Source organism: Botryllus schlosseri, chromosome 6 (assembly GCF_051294905.1).
Source record: "Botryllus schlosseri isolate E-star chromosome 6, Bs_hap1, whole genome shotgun sequence".
In the NCBI taxonomy this organism is placed as follows: Eukaryota; Metazoa; Chordata; class Ascidiacea; order Stolidobranchia; family Styelidae; genus Botryllus; species Botryllus schlosseri.
This window is the reverse complement of record NC_137241.1, coordinates 15,867,238-15,887,654: the sequence shown is the minus strand read 5'-3', so window position 1 is coordinate 15,887,654 and position 20,417 is coordinate 15,867,238. Positions and strand designations below refer to the sequence as shown.

At 39.1% G+C, this 20,417-nt stretch overlaps 3 protein-coding genes across 6 annotated transcripts in view; 1 reads left to right on the top strand and 2 right to left on the bottom strand.

The window, feature by feature from the left end:
* LOC145441169 (lysine-specific demethylase RAD23A-like) overlaps nt 1-20,417 on the bottom strand; it is a 127,497-nt gene that overhangs the window by 40,462 nt on the left and 66,618 nt on the right. The gene's annotated exons all lie outside the window — the stretch shown is intronic.
* Nucleotides 6,539-7,492, bottom strand: LOC145440148 (uncharacterized). The gene has a single exon (XM_080317732.1). The coding sequence runs from the start codon at nt 7,490-7,492 to the stop codon at nt 6,539-6,541; it is 954 nt and encodes a 317-aa protein (XP_080173858.1).
* LOC145441155 (uncharacterized) lies at nt 14,431-16,178 on the top strand. Of its 4 annotated transcripts, XM_080318957.1 has the most exons (5): nt 14,433-15,105; nt 15,372-15,443; nt 15,614-15,690; nt 15,781-15,865; nt 16,096-16,178. In XM_080318957.1, exons 1-5 carry the CDS (start codon nt 14,733-14,735, stop codon nt 16,143-16,145), a joined length of 657 nt encoding a protein of 218 aa, XP_080175083.1. In that variant the 5' UTR covers nt 14,433-14,732; the 3' UTR covers nt 16,146-16,178. The 4 variants fall into 4 exon arrangements, with proteins under 4 accessions (XP_080175080.1, XP_080175082.1, XP_080175081.1 ...); XM_080318956.1 differs by having other exon boundaries at nt 14,432-15,105; nt 15,781-16,178; XM_080318955.1 differs by having other exon boundaries at nt 14,432-15,105; nt 15,614-15,865.

The window sequence follows — 20,417 nt, the reverse complement described above, 5'->3', positions numbered from 1 at the left end:
AAGATGTCGGCGATCACGAAGAGGAAAGAAACTGACAAGCAGATAAAATGCAGGAAAATATATTTACCAAGTGATAGTCAATATCTGGAAGTATCTGTTATTGTGCTAATGAAGATTTCACAGATCAGAACAAAGCTTGCGGCTGTTTTCTTCACATTGTATTGTGATATTTCCTTTACAGGACTTGGGTGGCAGACTGTCTATATTCCAAAATTGAAATCCAACTGTTTAATTCGTTTCTTACAGTCTTTTCAAAATTGAGATTTCAAAAACTCCATAGGCCTACCCATGAATGGATTCAAATCCAAAATTTCAAGATGTAAATATGGAGTCACATGTAGTGCATGTGTACTGTGTAGGCTATTGCACAATTAGATCAGTTCCTACATGCACATCAAGGATAGTTGATAAATGCACACTGAGGACAGCACACAAAATCCAAGTCTGCATTTGAAATGAATTTTGGGTACGTCATATACGAACCTATGAAAGTATACGAAACAAATTCAATATTTGAATAATGTTGTGATTGTCTTTATTAATGACTGGCAGTACTAAACTTCAACATTGCTTTCAAGAGTACCGTCATTACATCATAATTTATTAACTTGAAGAGTATTTGTGGGGCCCTTATCATAGTTACAGCACAATGACAAGCATATCAACAGAGCTGTAAATTAAACCTGATTTGGCAAAATATGACATAGCAATGTAATTTTACAAATAATGCTAGACCAGGGGTTCTCAACCAGTGGGCTACAGAGCTATTTAGATAATTGTAGAATTAGTGGTGAAGGTTTAATTACATTTGATGTTATTCGCTCAAAAATAGATTCATATTATCATATTATATGTAGGCTACATAAAGCTTTTCATCCGAATCTGATGAGACGTAACGGCACGTATGGAGTCACAATGTACAAATTGAATAGATTTTGACACATGCTGCTCCATCTGTTAAGACAAACGCTCAGACATGCAGCCCGCATAACCACTGTAAGATAAGACAATCGTCAGATTATATTTTTATCTGAACAAGACACACACAATGTACAAAGCGATGGAATGAACAGATATGAGGATGCCGAACTACCAGTTGGGGTAGCAGTTGCAGTCTCTTAAACTGACATTCACCTCGATGTTTGTCTCTATTCTGCAGCTCTTTGTTACTCTTTGCATGCCTTGTAAGTGCGCTCTGTCATCGGGTCTTTTTCTGTTTTTTTTGTTGCCGTAAGAACAGTGACGCGGGGGAGGTGGAGCCGAGAATAACCTCCGTTACGGATATGAACCCGGGCGGCAGGCGCTCATCGTCACTGCTACTTTATCTCCCCCGCTATCACATTGGCATTAAAATTCATATATAATATTACTTTTCTGGAGAGAAATAAAGACATCCTTGCCCATTGTCTTTGGCATATTTGTTTTAAGCATAATAGCCTCCAGCATCTTGATCGGCAGGTTGTGAGTTCAATCCTCGGCCGGGTCAGACCAAAGACCTGATCAGTAAAACAGGTATCCATGGCTTCCCCGCTTGGCGCTCAGCATATTCGGGATAGCATGGAGGGGTAGTGCAAGACTTGGAAATCCTTACTATTACTAAGTTATTTCAGCACTGCCTTAGTCCAGCGGTATACACACATCATGCACTCATGATACGCATATGCGCAGTGCCTATGCATGTATATCAGGAGGTGTATATGTCGCAAAAACTGCAAGGGCAAAAATATATAACGTCCTATTGCTATTGACACATTACAGTGAAAATAAATACAAGACTGACTACAAAAATCACACATAGGAAATTGTTCAATTTGAATACAACAAGAGATGTACGGAAACCAATATATGATACAACATTCACAGTGTAATCCTACTTTATGCTCCCTGTACAAGTGTACATCCATGAAAGATGGTTTTAGTGACGTGTGTAACATATAAACCTGCTTTTGAAAGGCTAATTGTTATTGTCATTAGTACTAGCAGCAGTATCAGGGAAGCCCCTGAATTTTCAGCAATTTTGGGTGGATCAACATTCAGATAGATCCAAATAGAAGCTCTGAAAAAATGTGCTCGAAATGTGTTCTAGGGCAGTGCTCTTCAACCGGGGTTGTCGTACACCCTAGGGTGTACCAGAATTTGCAAAGGGTGTACCACTCGGATGGGGTGTACAGGGGTGTACCAGATCCGAATTACAATGAGCCGATGGCTAGCTATCTCAAAGGCAGGTTTAGGGGCCAGTACAGGTTGACGCACAGGTTTATGAGCAATATGGTACGATGTTATCTCAAAGGTAATACTGTACAGTGTACACCGCTTGATTGTGATGTCATAAGCAAATATTTCTCCTATTCATTTAGCCGTCGGCAATAGACCAATGGTTCCGTTTGGTGTTAGAAAGTATGCAGTTAACAAACATGTGTTCAGCTATAGTCATTTGTCTTTTAGTGATTTTTGAGGAAACCGCCGCGATAGCTCAGACTTCTTGAATCGGTACTTCCTACCCGACGTTAATAAATACCGCAATGCACATAAATGAAGTGACGTAGCCAGCCAGGTTCGAAACAGCTTCCATGTTGAAATCGAAACCCTTTTTTTAAATGCCGATTTTATGTCCAATCTTTCGCCATACATTTGCAATTTAATATTTTGTTATTAGTGATGCCAATTAACGACAATAGATTGTGTATAGCGGCATACGATCTGAGGTTACTGACATCTCTTCCAGCCCATGTGCTACTATCGACTGTGTGTGGTGAGGCAGGCCTGATACGCAGTATTGCTGTCGAAAAATTTGGATTTTAATAAAATAGTATTTACGGTGAGCACAACTATAATAAATAAACAAAGAATCGATCACCGTAAATACTATTTTATTCAAATCCAAATCTTTTCGATGGCAATAACCCCGCTTCCACTGGTTGGAAATGAACCAAATTTGGTGAGCATCGTTTCTATAGACAGCCTAACACTTTCATGGAGTGAACAGAAAATTTTCAAATTTTTTATTATTTATTTTTATATAATAAATAGAAACTTTCTTCTCCTGTAGCAAAGCGGTTACTGGCTGGAATTGAACCAAATTTTGTGTGTAGGCTTAAATTAGGTAACCTAACAATTTTATCAAGTAGCCAGTACGATTTGAGAAAAAAAGTCATTTTTGAAGAGCCCTAGCAGCGAGAGAGAGAGAGAGATTTATTTCTTCGTCAACCGGAATAAACAGAATACTCATTACTGTGTGTTTTTTTGTTTTGTTATAACAGCAACACATACACAGTAATAATAGTGTGTAACTGGCTCTATAACGGTATAGATGGGTGCCGGCGATATGATCCTTACGATCTTCATGTCAAGCCGGAACCTAGGAGATTAGAAACAAGTATATAGAATAGATAGATACATACACTCATGCTTACTAGTTATGGTGGTGTGGAAAAAAAACGAAAAAGAAAAACAACAACGAAGTACACAGTGGATGCCTTGATGCAATAGTACATGGGAATACATCCGATGGCGATTAGTACTTACTGAGAAGTAAGTCAAGGAACTCCGCCTTGAATGACAGAAAACTCATACTTTTCAGTCGCGGGGGCAATTTATTCCACACATCGATTCCAGCACGCTTCAAGGGAGGAAAAGCATTGTCGGAATTAGACATAAATAGGTTGGAAGAGCTCTTAGATCGAGTACCGTAGTTGTGTATATGCATGCAGTATTCAAAGTAGTTTACAAGTGAATTTGGAACTTCTTGTTTGTTAAACTTATACATGAACTTTGCTAATTCAAAAATATATATGTCTTCAACTTTAAGAATGCGAAGTTTCTTATAATACGGAGACAAGCGATGATAGATGGTCAATCCAGCAATGGCCCGAATGGCTTTATTCTGCAGTACTTGGAATGCTTTCAAAATAGTTTGGGTTGCAGATCCCCACATAATAATACCATATTGCAAATGGCAGTGAACGATGGAGAAATAAAGACTTCTGAGCATAGGCCTAGGAACAATTCTATTTATTCGCCACAAGACACCAGTATTGCGAGAGATCTTGGACGAAACATGACTTGTATGGGTATTCCAACTGAGGTCATAATCAATAAAAATCCCTAGATATTTCATTGATTTGCAAAAGCACATCGCTTGACCATTCATAATTAATTTGGGATTAGTATTGGAGAGTTCTGTTCTCCTTTTTTCTTTGCCTATTGGTAATACTTGGCTCTTATTAGCATTAATGGACAATTTGTTACATGTGAGCCAGTTGCTTATAAGTTCAAGTTGGTTGTTAGTAGATGTCAACAGATTTTGACTATCGGATGAGGATAGCAGCAAGTGCGTGTCATCTGCAAAAAGGGTAGTGGCGAATTGCGAACAGGCAGTTATATCATTAATATACAACAGAAACAAAGTTGGCCCCAAAACTGACCCCTGTGGTATACCGCAGGAGACAGCACGATAGTCAGATTTCTCTTGACCGATGACTGTATATTGTTGTCGGTCAGTAAGATAATTACGAAATATTTCGAGGGCAGTACCACGTACACCATAACATTCTAGCTTATCAATTAGCAATGAATGGTCGACAGTATCAAATGCCTTCTTGAGGTCAAGCGAGATAGCCACACCATAACTGTTGGTTGATTGTACATCGTAGTATCCTGTCATTATTTCAAGAATAGCATGAATAGTAGAATGTTGATCCCGAAAACCATATTGGTGATTGCTGATTATTTTGTATTTTGACAAAAAACTAGTGAGCCTACTTTGTAAAAGTTTCTCAAATACAATTGCTAGACTAGGTAGAACTGAAATAGGCCTATAGTTGTTTGTCGTGAACTTCGAACCTCCTTTGTAGACAGGGGTTATTTTACCTATTTTGAGGGAGTTCGGAAAGCATCCCAGTTCAAGCGATTTGTTGAAGTAATATGATAATGGAACACTCAGCGGGCCTGCAATTATCTTAAGGAGGTTATTTGGTACTTGATCATGTCCCGTTGCTTTAGCAGATTTAAGAGTATGTATAGTACGATTCACTTCATCCGCTGTTGATGGCTCCAGGAACATTGACGATGTATTTCTTCTCAAGTAATCTTGCGCTTTTGTTGCGGATGGTGGAACAGCAGAAGTTAACTTTGGACCGATTGATGCGAAGAAGTCGTTGAACTCGTTTGCTACTTTCTTTGGTTCTTTGATGGTACTACCATTTACATCACATTTCAGATATGGGGGTGCAGAAGTTTTGTTGTTATTTATTAACCCTTTTATGATCTTCCAAGTATCTCTTTGATTTCCATGGCAGCTTGAAAATAACTTTCCGAAATATGCTTCTTTTGCTTTTTTCTTGATTGAACACAATTTTTTGGCATATTCTTTGTGACGTAGCATATCTTGTACATTTTTTGTTCTAATAAACTTCTGATATAAAAAATTCCTAGTTTTTATTGCTCGAAGAATGCCAGGTGTGAGCCATGGTTTCAATTTGATTTTTTGCTGTCGTCGAGAGAGTCTTTTGATAGGAGCGTGTGAATCGAACACACTCTTGATGTCCTCAATAAAGTTACTGAAATTTTTATTAAATTCGTTACTGTTGACACATGGTGTTGTAGCCGCTTGCTCAAATTTTTCATATGCATCTTGTAAAAGGCTGTCGTTGTTCAGGTTACTCAAGTCTCTTTGCATTGCATGAGATGGACGAGATATAATAGGTTTTAAGCCAAATTCACATAAAATAGGAAAATGGTCAGAGATATCATGGCAGAGTATGGCTGGAGACAGCTCTATGTCACTTACATTGGTTATTATATGGTCCAAGAGGCTTTCACAGTCTTTTGTAACACGGGTTGCATCAGACACAAGTTGAATAGAGCTCGAGGAGTGCAGGCAGTTTTTGTAGCGTTCGACGATTTTAGAATTTGCAAGGAGGTTGATGTTGATGTCTCCCATAATTACGAAGTTTCGTCCACAATGAATTAACATCTCTAATGTCTTTTCGAAACAGTCCAAGAATTCTGAGGGACTTCCATGTGGATGCCTGTATATGATGCCAATGGTAATAGAATTTGATCTCATTGGATCTAGCGTGACGTCCGCCCATATCTCCTCAACTGATGAGCAATTGAGTTTGTATTGATCAACCAAGAAGTAATCATATCCTTCGGCAATATACATCCCGACTCCACCAGCATCTGTACTAGATGGACAGTGGTTAAATGAGTAGTTGGGTAGGTCTATATTGATTTGCGGGTTACTTTTAAGGCGTGTTTCGGAGATGCCAAGTATGCAGGGTGGTTGTTGCATTAAGGATAATAGAGTACAAAGGTCAGTATGGTGTTTCTGGAGAGATCGGATATTTAGGTGCATCATGGTAGATTTTTTCCCAATTCGCTTCAGCTCACTTGGTAAAAGTTTCTTGCATTGAGTAATGTTGGTAAACAGTAGGCTTCCATCTTCTTCGTCATTGAGATTGTGCTCAGATATTTCTGGGGTCGCCATTTTTTTATTTAGCGTGTAAAACATGATGAGCAAGTTCACCAGCATTTTCTACTTGAGGCGTTGCAGCACTTCCATTGAGTGGATGCGAATTATTTTGGATTCCTCGTCTTTTCGCAAAAAGATCTTTCCGTTGCTAGTCCAAACAAATTGATATTCGAGCTCTCTTTTTTTTTGCCGGGCTTCATAATACAGTTCTCTTTTCAGTTTCGTGAGATTTTCATTCATAAACAAGTTCTTCATTCCAGCTATGCCGAAATCAAAAGAATCTGTGATATTTTTTCTCTTTTTGAAGAAATCATCACGTGTCGACATTGACTTGAATCTAACAAGAATGATGGGATGGGATTGTTTTGCATCATTTTTTTTATTTGGATGGGATTTTTTTGCATCATTTTTTTTAGTAAATCTGTGACAGTAGGATATTTCACTCCGTGTCAGGCTCATGTTGAATTTTGAGGCAAGATGGATGACAAGCTGTACAGGATCTTCATTTGCCATCATCGGTACTCCATGAAGCTCCAGATTTTCTCTCCTGGATCGCATTTCTATATCATCTTCTTCTTTTTCGTTCGTTCTGAGTCTTCCCTTGAGTTCCTGTGTTTCGTTTATGAACTTTTCATTTTCAGATTTCAAGTCCTTCAAAACTTTTTCCATTTCCGTTATTTTAGTTTTTTGTTCTTCGTATTGACTACCGTAGAAGGATTTTTCAGTTGCATCTTGATTTATGTGATTTGATAGTTCTCTTTTTAGCTCATCATTTTCTTGCCCGAGGGATGCCAATTTTGCTGTTAGATCATCTTTTGTGTTGGCGATACAATTCTCAAGCTTTTTGCACATGCGTTTTTCAGATTCCTTCACTTTGTTGTCAATAAGACTCTTGACGGCATCCGTTATTAGATTTTTTAGTTGCTGTGAGAGGCTGCCCGTGATTCTTTCCTCCATTGTATCCATCCGTAGCAGTAGTTCCTCTATTTTTGTTTGCAGCTGCACTGTCGTTGGCATGGCGAGTACCGGTAATATACCACTCTTTACGATGCAGCAATATTTCAATCTATATATCTATAGTAGCTATCTAGTATCTTATTACAATCAATTACAATTAAACAACTAACGCTTATTACAATCGGGCGGGCGGCCTAACTGGCTGCGAATAGACACTGTGACCAAATACTATTTTATTCAAATCCGATTTTTTGACGGCAATAACTCCGCTTCTACTGGTTGGAATTAAACCAAATTTGAAGAACATCATTTTTTTAGACAACCTAATACTTTTATGGGGTGAACAGAAAAATTTCACATTTTTCGTTATTTATTTTTATATAATAATTAGAAATTTTTTTCTCCCGTAGCCATGCGGCTACTGGTTGGAATTGAACCAAATTTGGTGTGTAGGCTTAAGTTAGGTAACCTAACAATTTTATCAAGTAGCCAGTACGATTTGAGGAAAAAAGTCATTTTTGAAGACCCCTAATGAACAGGGGTGTACGAGTTTTGAGCAAACGTTAAAAGGGTGTATCACGTCGAAAAAGGTTGAAGAGCACTGTTCTAGGGCACTAGATACGAGGAAAATGGTATCATTTTACTAGATTTCTAGTTCAGGAATTCATTAAAGACTTCACTCTCATGCCCCGCATGTGGATTGTCCTGGATATTGTAAGTCAGTGGTTCTCAACTGGGGTTGGCGGACACATAGGGTTCCGCGAAGCAATTTCAGGGGGTCCGCAAAACCTACAAATTTGCAGAATGGTTGATAACCTGATTTGTATTTTTTTCAATTAGAGAAATCACGAGGCAGTTTTGCTTCGTAACTGCTAAAACTTCATAACTCACATAAACAGAATGGCCATCTGAGATGAAATATTGTACTGTGCAAAATCACTTTAATTGCTAAATTGCCAATAGCCTACTGATACAAACATATTAAGAGCTGATTAGAGATGTGTTGTTGGGGTTTTGGAAAAAATCGTTCGCAAGAATCTATTTTCTCCTGTGACATGCATAACCGCTATTCCAGAACTTCAAGATGAGCTGCTAGGTAGAAATGACTATACTGGCCGTTATATGTGCACTAGAAATCTGTTTCTCAATTCTGGTGATGGTGCAATCATAATGAAGACGTCGTCGGAAACATTGCACGTTATTACCACAGTCGCCACCACCTATCTTCTTGGAAATAGATTTTTGGCACTCATTCATATCAAACAGGCAGTGTGGATTTTCAAGAGACTACTGCGTATTTCAAGAAATTTAGCTACAAAATTCGCTTAGAAATAACAAAAGACTTCCCAATTTCTATATAATTAGTAGACTATGATGATATTTTAAAGAATGGCCAATTTGTTGCTGTTCATCATCATCATTGGTTTATTAGCAATTTTATCAGTTCAATACACCACGAAAATGCGATACAATGAAAGGATAGGAAGGTGTCGAAGCGACTTGGAGTAGTTTATGGAATCAGACACCCACCTTGGCCTAGGCGATGTAAAGAGGAGGCATGCACACTGAATGAAAAGTAAAATAAGATAGTATAGAAAAAGCGAGCAACAAAATGGGTGGCATGTCATAGAAGGCGAGATCAATAAGTCAGGTCGTGGTCCGGTAATTTTGAGGATGGACTAGTATTCACTTAGTAGTAATTGGTTGTATTTCGACTTGAATGTGAACATGCTCGTCGACTGACGGAGAGAGAGAGAGATGTGATATTCTTTTCCGCCTGCACCATCGAGATGCTTTGACGACGGAGTTATGATACGGCCGTGAGGTCATCTGGTCTGCGCCCCCGTTTTTTTTCTCCTCCATGCTATCCGTGATTGCTGAGCGCCTAGCAGGATAGCTGCGGATACCAATTTTCAAGTCATTGGTATGACCTGACCGGGGATCGAACCCACGACCCACCGATCGAGAAGCCAGACGCATAACCATTACACTCTCTCGCTAGGATGGCCGGAGGGATACTGTTTATCACTATCCTACAGTTGCTAACTGCACATGACAGATGACGGTTGCACGATAATAGAGCTAAATTTGAACTAAAACTTCGGGGGTCTGTGATGGTCCAAAAGGGCCCGTGAAGACAAAATGGTTGAGAACCGCTGTTGTAGGTACTCCGGCGCATTGACATGGTTGTAGGATACCATCCGAATATATCTGATTTGAATGACATTAAGACACATGTGCCATTTTACGGTACTCTGATATTACTTGCGCAAGACATCATCTCGCGTCATCCTATCGTATTGCCAAATATAAAGGTAGCGATTTTCCCTAAAATGTTTGAAATATACTTCGGGTATTGAGTATAATATATGTGGATTTAAGATCTCAAGCAATTCTTTTTAACCCAGCAATAAATAGTTGAAAAACCAGGGGCTTTTGAAGAGGCTAAGGCAGTGGTTCTCAACCTTTTCGATCTCGCGGCACACTTTGAAAAGGTAAAATAGTTTGTGGCACACTAGCAAAGTGGTTCATTTTTGGTTTATGGCACCAGTAAACTACCAGAAAATACCTAGCAGCGCCCACAGTCATACAGAGGTGGTCTCTGACGAAGTGCTTCTACCTTTTTGGAGCACTAAAGTAGGCTTTGCTCTACTTCAAAGAAGATATTACGGTATCATCTCTATATCTACGGACACGTCACAAATACGTCTACGAATGGTGTCACTTGACATAGGAAACGGTTTCAATTCCTCCGCAGCTGTGTTCCCAAATTTTTTTTTGACATTTCTCCGCTTCCGTATCATGAGGTTTTGAATTTAAAGCTATCACCTCTGCTACCACATAACTGGCTTGCTGAGATGTCGTTAAAACTTCAGGCTGCGCTTAAATACTATTTCATAAAATTTGTTTGATGACGATAAACTCTGGTATCGCATTGTCGATGTAATTAACTATTGCATCGAAGAGGCCAGGTACGACCGCCACTAACGAATGCAGATGCGTATAGGCGTGTTATACATGGATGTCAAACGCATTTCCACGCAGATCATGTAGCACACGTGAGGAAAGCAATACCTCAATAGCTCTATTCGCAGCTACCCGCAGTTCAATTATAGTTCCAAAAAACACGTATAATAACCTCAGTGGCGGGGAAATTTGTTTATTTCTCAATTTCGTCGCCTACTTTACGAGCCTAGATTTTAACGGCAGTATCGGTACGCTACCTAACAATCGCAACGTGGATGGCTATGTTTGTAATTCGAATTTGTAAATGTGAAAATCATTTCCAAAGGAGTTCATTTCTCGCTGGTGATAAGTAAGCCAATGGGGATTTCGAAACTGCATTGCCACACAGTCACCGCCATGTCTGCTATTCTCTGCCATCAATCAATGTACTGTGCAGTGTGCAAAACTAAATTCGGCCTTCATGGCACGCGACATGTTGGGTAAAGCATATTCACGGGTTTATTGATTGCGGGGATGACAGCAATTTTTATTTGTCAAGTGTACAAAATTCACATCAAGCCCGATTTAGATTATTGATTGGTTGCTATATGCTAGAATTTATTTGCGCATAATTTCAAAATCTTTCGCGGCACCCTAGCGAGACGTAAATGGCACACCAGTGTGCCGTGGCACACCGGTTGAGAACCACTGGGCTAAGGTATTGTTTTTGAAACTTTTTTTTTCGATCGCGTAGCACTTATTTGTTTTGTATGCTGCGTACCACCTGGCTCAATTATTTAGTTAACTCAAATAAACCACTTTTTATTTGTTATTGGTGTTATTAATACACCGCAACAACGACTGGCAAGAAAATACATTTCAATGTGATAGATGTAACTATTTCTTCAGAAGAATCGTGTACATCCGGGGATCCTCTCTCAGGACATGAATCTCGATGATTTTTTCTTCGACTTTCGAATCAACATGCCTTATAACAGGCTGGCCGTCATGGCCTGGTCGAGTTATCAGGAGTTTTCATACATACCACACACTTTGACAAACATTCTCTGTGTTCTGTGTGATGAATCCATACATGACATATTCAGTACCATACATTTGTTTTGACATCGTTAAAAAGTTGTCTTGCTACTATATTGATGAATTAGTCTATTAGCTCATATAGCTCAGTTGGCCAATCTCACCAGTGGCTGGGTTTTTTTCTGTGGTGAATTTCTGTGACACGAATTATTGCACAACTGAAGTAATTCTTACACTGTGTATTTACTGTGATTTCAGCTACCACAAAGGCCACTTCTGCAGAACGATTAGAGATACTAATATACAGATGGGTTCAGCAGTTGAGTTACAAATATTTTTACAAGCATGGCAATGGTGTAGTCTATCCAGTTTTCTCGTCTTGGAGTAATAAGAATGAGTATCGGGAGCATCTAATGTAGTGGCTCTCAATCGGGGTTGGCAGCGCACTTTCAGGGAGTTTCTGAAACCGCTGAATTTGGAACACAACTGATAACCTAAACTGTGGTTTTCTGTGCTAGGGTGGACCATATCGAGCAGTTTTGTGTCATAACTGAGAAAACTTACAGCTTACAGCAGTAGAATGACCATTTGAGAGAGAGAGAGAGAGAGAGAGATGGTATTCTTTTTTGCCTGCACCATCGAGATGCTTTGACGACGGAGATGCGATACTGCCTTTATAGCAAGGTCATCTACTCTGCACCCCCATTTTTTTCTCCATGCTATGCGTGATTGCTGAGCACCTAGCAGGATAGCCGCCCAGTTTTCGAGTCTTTGCTCTGACACGGCCGGGGATCGAACCCATGACCTACCGATCAAGAAGCCGGACACATCACCATGACACTATCTCGCTTGGTATGATAAAATATCTAGGCCTAGTGTTTAAACATATTTCAATTGCCTTTAAGCCATTAACCGGTGAGAGAGCGTAATGCTATAGAGAGAGAGAGAGATGATATTATTTTTCGCCTGCACCATTGAGATGCTTTGACGACGGAGTTGCGATACGGCCGTGAGGTCATCTAGTCTGCGCTCCCGTTTTTATTTTCTCCTCCATGCTATCCGTGATTGCTGAGTTCCTAGCAAGATAGCTGCGGATACCAATTTTCGAGTCTTTGGTATGACCCGGTCGGGGATCGAACCCACGACCTCCCGATCGAGAAGCCGGACGCATAACCATTATACTATCTCGCTCGGTTTCTGGTTTCCCAGGGTCATATGCTGTTCAAAGGTATTTTCACTTGTCATTATTACATTATAAAGATAGAATTCTCTTCACGGGCATAGCTTGAGGTGGGATACGTAATATTTTCAATTAAAAAATTGGGTTACGACTATATAAAGGTGGGGAACCACCGTTTTAGGTGTTTATTATAGCACAACCATATCTAGTATAAACCTATAACCTCTACAAACGTAAGCTTGTCCCATAAACTGGTGATCCAAGTCATTAAGAAGCAAACAAGTATCCAAGCAGGAATCTCAAAAATACAACTCCACTCCAGACTACTTTTTTAGGAGTAATAATAAGATATCACATGTAATATTGTAGAATACTAAATACAGTAGGGTTACCATACGTTATCTTTTAAGAGGATTTGTCCTCTTTTTTTGACTTTTTTGAAAGCGTCCTCGGAGGACGCCCTTTTGTCCCCTTTTTTGAGAATTTTGGTCAAAGTTACGATCAACATCGACTGAGATGCCGTAAAACAGCACTGAAGTAACGCTGAGGCGGGTATTTCGGGAGCTGAGCGGGAGATGACTTTTTTTTTAGTCAACCACCTAACAATGTGAAGGGAAAAACTGTATTTTGGTCGCTGAGCAGGAAAGTTGACCTATTTTTTAGTCAACCGACCACGAAGTGTGAAAAATTTACCATTATTTCAGGATTTTCCTCCGGTTTTGCAAGTCTGAGAATTCTGAAAAAGTGTCCTCTTTTCAGATTTCCAAAATATGGTAACCCTAGAATACAGTAAATCATAATGATTGCAAGAAAATTAGAAATAGGTTTGGAAATCCAAGGTAACTTAATGCAAAAAGCATTGCACAAAGAGGAAATAAAAACCCCCAAAGTAACATACAGTAATATCGGTCAGTGACATAAAACTGAAGACAATAAAAGAGGAAATGAAACTGATCAGTAATGTCTGGCAAGGGATTGAACTAACCCATCTTTATATCACTGATTATTTTCATCAAATAGCATCAGCAATAAGCAAGGTATAGATGCGCGGCTCGATATGACGGGGTCATTAAAACCGAGCCACCCAAAACACAAGCATATAACTACAGAAGTCGTTACCCTCAAACTTTGGATAACTAAAAATAGATATATATATATATATAATTAAAAAATAACAACGTAGGACAAATTGCACAGCTTCAATACATCTTATCGTTAGTGTGCTGATAACTCTTGAAAAGAGGCGCACGAAGAGTCTTCTAGATTTAACAAATGTTCTGTGGCAATTGATGTTGTATTAAAAACATTTTATTACAATTTCATATCTAGATGCTGCAATGGGTCCTGACAATTTCATATCTAGATGCTGCAATGGGTCCAGACAATTTCTTATCTAGAAGCTGCAATGGATCAAGATAATTTCACACAAAGCAAGTAGGGCCTTACAGGTGAAATTTTTGTAGGGACTTTCAATAAGATAAATACCATACTATACTCACAACAAAAAGAGCCAATTGTTCAATTATAACTCCACAGTTATAATTCTATGCTTACCTGCAATTGGTGTAGTTACATGAACTGAAGACGTGTAATGGTGCAACGTTTCCAATCCGCTTTAGTGCGATTTTTACTTTAATGGTCCTGGGTGGGAATGTTAGGGAGACGTGAGTCTGTCTGTACCGTTCGAGTTGGATGGTTGCATTTATGTGTGTATAATCTAAAGTGGTCGATGAATTATATTTATGCGAGGTGTGAGACTATTGGGCTCGAAAGTCACGTGACTACTGGTTCGCTGGGGCCAAACAACTATCTTAGGCTGCGTTCATCGTTTGTTTTGATACCTATTGTGAAACCAGTCGTCAAAACCAACCCGTTCACATAGCATGAAGTTCTCGAACCATTACGAAATTTTGGCGTTCACACTCGAGTGATTTTGATATCATGGCCTCAAAACATGAGCGTTCATACTCGAGCGAGGTTACGAGGACTAAGCGTTTTTCGCGCTCGTTATCGCGCTAATTAACGCGACGTTCCATCTGCGGTGGACGGTATTTTGGCGTTGGTGCGAGATTCGTCAAACCTGCTCTCCAACCTGGTTTGGGGGTGCGCTGACTATCCAGTATCTTTACAGAGTAGATGGAGGGTAATGTAATGCGTAGCCGTGGCATTTTGTGGAGACCGCAGGAAGTGGTAAAACTGGTGCAGGAGTGGAAGACTGAGAGAATTCAGGCCATGACACTCGTCGGAAAACCGAATAAAGAAATATTCACCATAATTTCGAATAGTTTGAACAAGCTGGGAATAGAGAGATCTCCAGATTGCTGCTTGAAAAAGTTACAGGCCCTTAAGCGGGAATTCAGAAAGTATAAAGACAAAGTTAACAGCAGCGGTGAAGCAGGGGACCTTTATCCTCCTGCGTCTATTGCTGATGTATATGAAGATTTGAATGAAACCATTGGGAAAGACCCACTGACTATACCATCGCTAATAACCTCGGATAATCTCGATGGTAAGGTTTTTTTTTACAAGTGATGCAGTTGGACATAGATGGATCAGATATGTTATTGGAATGGCAGAAGTGTAATGAGTTTGCTCTAAAAACAACACCAATCTCATTTTTACGACTTTGACAAAGATGTGGTAAAAAGTGTATAACACACAGAGTAAGATATGTCATTTTCCTTATAGAAGCCTTTAGATTGAGATTGAGACAAACCAGCAACCAGTCAAATTATTTTATATTCATTTAATTTCAAACCTAATATGTTGTTTCAGATTCTTTTGCAAGCACTAGTTCCAGCAGCAGTGAAGTGAAGACAAGAAGAAAGAGGAAGTTAGATGCTTCAAGTAAATATAGACCGTCTGATTGATATATAGTGACACTCTTATCTATAGGCAGCGGTATATAGTTATATCATGCAGTCATGGATTTATGTGAAGCTTTTGTTATCATGATGTAATCATAAATCAGCTAACTTTCTTGCCATCAGTCTTGTGAACAGTGTCATTTCATGCAGGTGAATCAATACAGACAATGATCGAGAATGCTGAAGACAGACAAGACAAGAGGTTTAAACAGTGGATGCAGTTTCAGGTGAGTCATTCATCAAACGGCTTGTCATTAGCTGCCACGATACTTCCCACTTCCCGTGATGAGTATGTAACAAACTTTGAAAATTTTCAGGCAGAAGAAAATGAGAGAGGAAGCACGATGTTGAGATGTTACGAAGCTTACTTGGAATTGAAAGTCGAGCTGAAAGCTATTCAATGTAAGTTGTCAGTGACTATAAACACTAACTTTCTCCGGTACCCTATGCAGCTTTTGAACTATATGTATGTAAAAGATAGTGACAGGCAATCAAAGTTGTAGAAAATTTCGCCTCAATACTAGCAGTCACAAAGGGTTAATAATATTTCCAGTAATTGCGTTACCAGCTCTCAGAACAGATAAATGTTTTCTTTGCTGTGGATTTGCAAAATCTATAATTGTTTGTTGCAGCAGCAGACAAGAAAATGAAGAAGAGGCTTCAACTCCTGCCGTACATGTAGTGATCGAAAGTGAATAAACATCTCATCTCTGAAGTCTTCGTTACCGTACATGGCATGGGCAGGGCATAGGCTTAAATTGACTTGTGACATTACTGGACTCACCTACAATAACTGTTTTGAATCAGTCTTTCTAGGTCAATGAGCTAAAATGTGTAGAGGCATCTGCTTATGATTATGGCTGCTTGACTAGCCCCATTGCAATCTCTGATCTTGCTTATGTCTGGTGTGATAAAGTCCTATTCAGCCATTGACGAAAGTGTTTCATCGTTCATTTATTAGGATAAACTGCTTTTGGCAGGAAGCTGTATGCGTGTCAGCCGTGTCAAATCCAATCAAAACTAAGCATCTTTGAGCGTGTCGCGTACACGAATGCCAGACTCCAGATCACTTTCAATGCTGGTAGCTTCGATATCATCATCCACTAAATCTGTAGGTGGCAACTCTGCGTAGTACATGTTCTCTTCACAGAAGTTGTGCAATGTGATGCATGATGCTATCTGCAACCGAGCATTCTCGGGCAAAGCATCGCACCTCTTCAACAAACAGCGCCAACGGTGCTTCAACCGTCCAAATGCCTGCTCCACTACTCGTCTTGCAGAACATAACTTCTAAAAATAAACTTGAGCTTATAGCCTAGTGAAACATAACAACATATCAGGCTTGTATTTACCTTGTTGAAATATTCCTCAGAGGGGCTACTGGGGTTGCTGTAAACTTTCATCACCCATGGGCGCAAAGGATAGGCGCTGTCAGCAACCATGTAGTAGGGGATATTAACATCATTCAGAAAGAGGTCACTCTGTTTCAAAAAAAGATGATCAGTCATGCGCAGGGTCTTAATAGGTCAAGGTTAAAGGACCTACTGGTGGAAATAAATTGCCGTGATCTCCTTTGATGCAAATGGGCGAGTTCAAGAACATTCTAGCGTCATGCACCTTACCTGGATGTGTGATAAAATCAAATTGTATGATTAAATTAAAGAGTCAAATTATATAGCTAATTGTTCCTTTTGCACAGGCTAGGCTTCAAAAATAATTTCTAGGACTTACCGGGCCATCCTATGACAACATCCAAGAATCTGAATGTTTGAACTTGGCATAAATGGACAAGTGAACAAACTAAACATTATCCAAGTTTTTCTCACCTCCCCTTGGAGTCTGTTACAGCTTGAATGTTGATTGAATATCTACCCTTTCGATTGAAATAGTCAGGTCCATTGACTGTTGGTTTAGGGATGTGTATGTGGCAGCCGTCTACGGCACCAACGCAATTTGGAATGCCCTTGTCAATACAGAATGCCATGGAGGTAGCTCTAGGATTGGCAGGTATCCTCACAAAATTTTTCATCATATGATTTACAATGGTAACACACACATCCATGGTTATCTGTTGTAATAAAACATAGTTGAACTATTGACTACCGTACTTCCGATGCAAAGATCAAATCATATTTACGTTGAACACTGTGGACTTTCCAAGACCGAAGTATTCACCAACACTGCGGTAACTCATGTCACTACCGAGACGACATAGGGCGATGGCAACACGACAAGACACTGACACCGGTTTCTTGAAATTGGTTTGCTTTTTTGACAAGCTTTCGCGTAGGTGCTCAACTAGTACGTTGAATGTGTCTCTGAAATGTGAAGTTAGGTAGGTTCAGAAAAGTCCCTTGGAATATTACTGTACTGTATGTTACTGGATGTCTTATCGTACACCATAGGTAGGCCTATATATGTGATTTTTTATATTAAAATATATTCACTTTCTCAGACGCAAATGGCGTTTGTAATCAGCCTCTTCCCATAAATTGAGAGCTCTCTCCCAATAGCCACAGTTGGGCTTCGGTCGTTCTCGGCGAAGCGACATATTATTTTTCATTGCGGCTAGGCGAGTTCTGTTGTTCATGACCATATCTTCGCTGCGAACAATTGATCGCATCCTTCTTCGTGATTTTTTACGAAAAATTGAATACAAGTATATTTTCTTACGACGACTCATAATCATAAACACTGTAAGTACATTATGCTCTGATTCATTGCTTCCTTACGCATACATTGATTAACAAGCAAACGAGAGCAGACCACTCATCAGGTTCGCACAACTGCGCTGGGCTATACCACATAGGCACTTTCCTTCATTAATAGAAATAATTCTTCCAATACTCTGATATGAACGGGGAAGCTTCACGCCAAACGGCGTCAAACTTTTCTCCTCAAAACCAGTGCGTTCATTTACCCGTCAATTGTGACGTCGATGTCAAAACCAATGCGTTCACCGTCACGTTGCGAAGTTGCCTTGCGTTCACATTGCTGGTTTTCGTACCAGGTTTTCACAATCATTCGTGGCGAAACCACACCATGAACGCAGCCTTAGATAGCCGCTGCCTGTGTTAATTTGCGATATTGGTCTGTTTTTAAATCGTATTTTCTGTCTCAGTGAGGTTGTTTGAAGTACAGTTCTGGGTTTTATGTTATCTTCTATGACTTATTAGCTAGTTTCAGGACTTTTAGATACTAACTAGGTAGGATTATCTTGTTTTGCAGCCGCGCAAAATGCCAGGGTATAACGTGCCAATTTGTTATAATGGATGAGAAAACAATTCGGAGTAGTCTTTCCATCGACTTCTGAATTGCCAGAAAACGACGGGAAAGTGACTGAAATTAATAAAGCTAGTGAGAATGATAAATATAATTAACATTTGAACTATGTTGACTTGTTTGTTTGGTGGTACCAAATGTCATACCGGTATCTCGTGTGCCCCAAGACAGCGTAATCGAGTCAGCTTCAATAGCAAATGATTTAAGATAAGCCACAATTATTAGATTTTTTAAAAGTGTTTATATAGTGAAAGTGGCCTAAGAATAGATGCATCAACTGCAGGCATCGGTTAGCTTTTAAGATATCTGTGCCATTTATCGAAAAAGATAATCAAGAATTTCGGTCAGCCAAATTTATATTCAACCATGCCAATCAGAAGGAAGTTATTGATTGTTTCAAGGATAGTGCTGAGAAGACTGCTATTGCCGGACAAGGACAAGAGTACCGTACTTTCTACTTGTTTTTTTTTGATGATGCAGCGATTTACAATTTGGTATCATTCTAACTGGAATGTAAATATTCTTTTAATGGGAGACCAGGTCTTGCTGTTACTCATGACACTACTTCCTATAATTTAGTACTGGCACTGTTGCCAATGTTTTTCTAGATTTTGGTCAAGTTTCTATACATCAGTGTTGTTCAAAAATAACTTTTTTCCCAAATTTCACTGGTTCATGAACAAAATTGTTAGGTGACTTGAAAAAAGGTTGCACACTAGATTTGGCTCAATTCCAACATGCAGAAGTGAAGCTATCAGATTTTTAAAAAAAATGAATTTATTGAAAAAATAAAAAAGTTTTATTAAATTTTACTGGCTATGCCATGAAATTGTTGAGTTTTCAAAAAATGTATAGCAAATTTGGCTAGTTGAGCCAAATTAAAAATTTTCTACTTTCAGTAGCTTTTGCATTGCTCTATACAAAATTTACACAAATTTCTTGAACAAAAATCAGAGGGTAATTCATAACCATTTTATTCTCTTTATAGATACTTTTAGATGTTTAACAAATCAATGGGTAAGTCCATGTCAAATCAACCGCACCCGTCACCACTAGGTGTCAGATTGCAATGAAAATGGAGGGGTAAATCTGGTATCCAGTTCTGACTGCAGCAAACTTAATTTTGTCAAAATTGGTCCATCCATCACAAAGTTATCGCATTTTAAAAAATGGCCATTCTGTGCTCACCCAACCATGAAGTTCAATTACTTTTACATTACCTGTTACAGTAACGTTTATAAAACAGCATAGTCAAGTACTTGAGAGTGGATTATGGTGTCTAATGATAGAATAGAGGAAACTCTTGCTATTGAAGGGAAAATTGTCACATAATCAAATGGGGTCAGGGGTTAAAACCCACCTCATAAACTGACACTTTTCAAAATCGTTCATGCGTAACATGAACTTCAATTATATCTAGCGTAATTCTGTCTACACAAAAATTGGAAAGTAACATGTCATATGAAAGCTTGTTTGGAGAGGAAACTGGCTGATGTGTTTTGTTAACTAATATTTGACGGATAGTACCTCTAAATTAACTTGACATAAATACTTTTGAATCCATGGGGTAATTCAATTTGAGATTAATCAAAACAGAGATTGGGTATCTCTTGAGTTTCAGATTTTGCTGAAATTTGGCTTAAAACACCATGAAGTATATCTAAGTAAATAT

Coding starts and splice junctions, on each gene's coding strand:
- LOC145441155 (XM_080318954.1), top strand. CDS start 14,733: ATGGAGGGTAATGTAATGCGTAGCCGTGGCATTTTGTGGAGACCGCAG. Junction 15,106..15,371: donor AACCTCGGATAATCTCGATG/GTAAGGTTTTTT, acceptor ATGTTGTTTCAG/ATTCTTTTGCAAGCACTAGT. Junction 15,444..15,613: donor GAGGAAGTTAGATGCTTCAA/GTAAATATAGAC, acceptor CATTTCATGCAG/GTGAATCAATACAGACAATG.
- LOC145440148 (XM_080317732.1), bottom strand. CDS start 7,492: ATGCCAACGACAGTGCAGCTGCAAACAAAAATAGAGGAACTACTGCTA.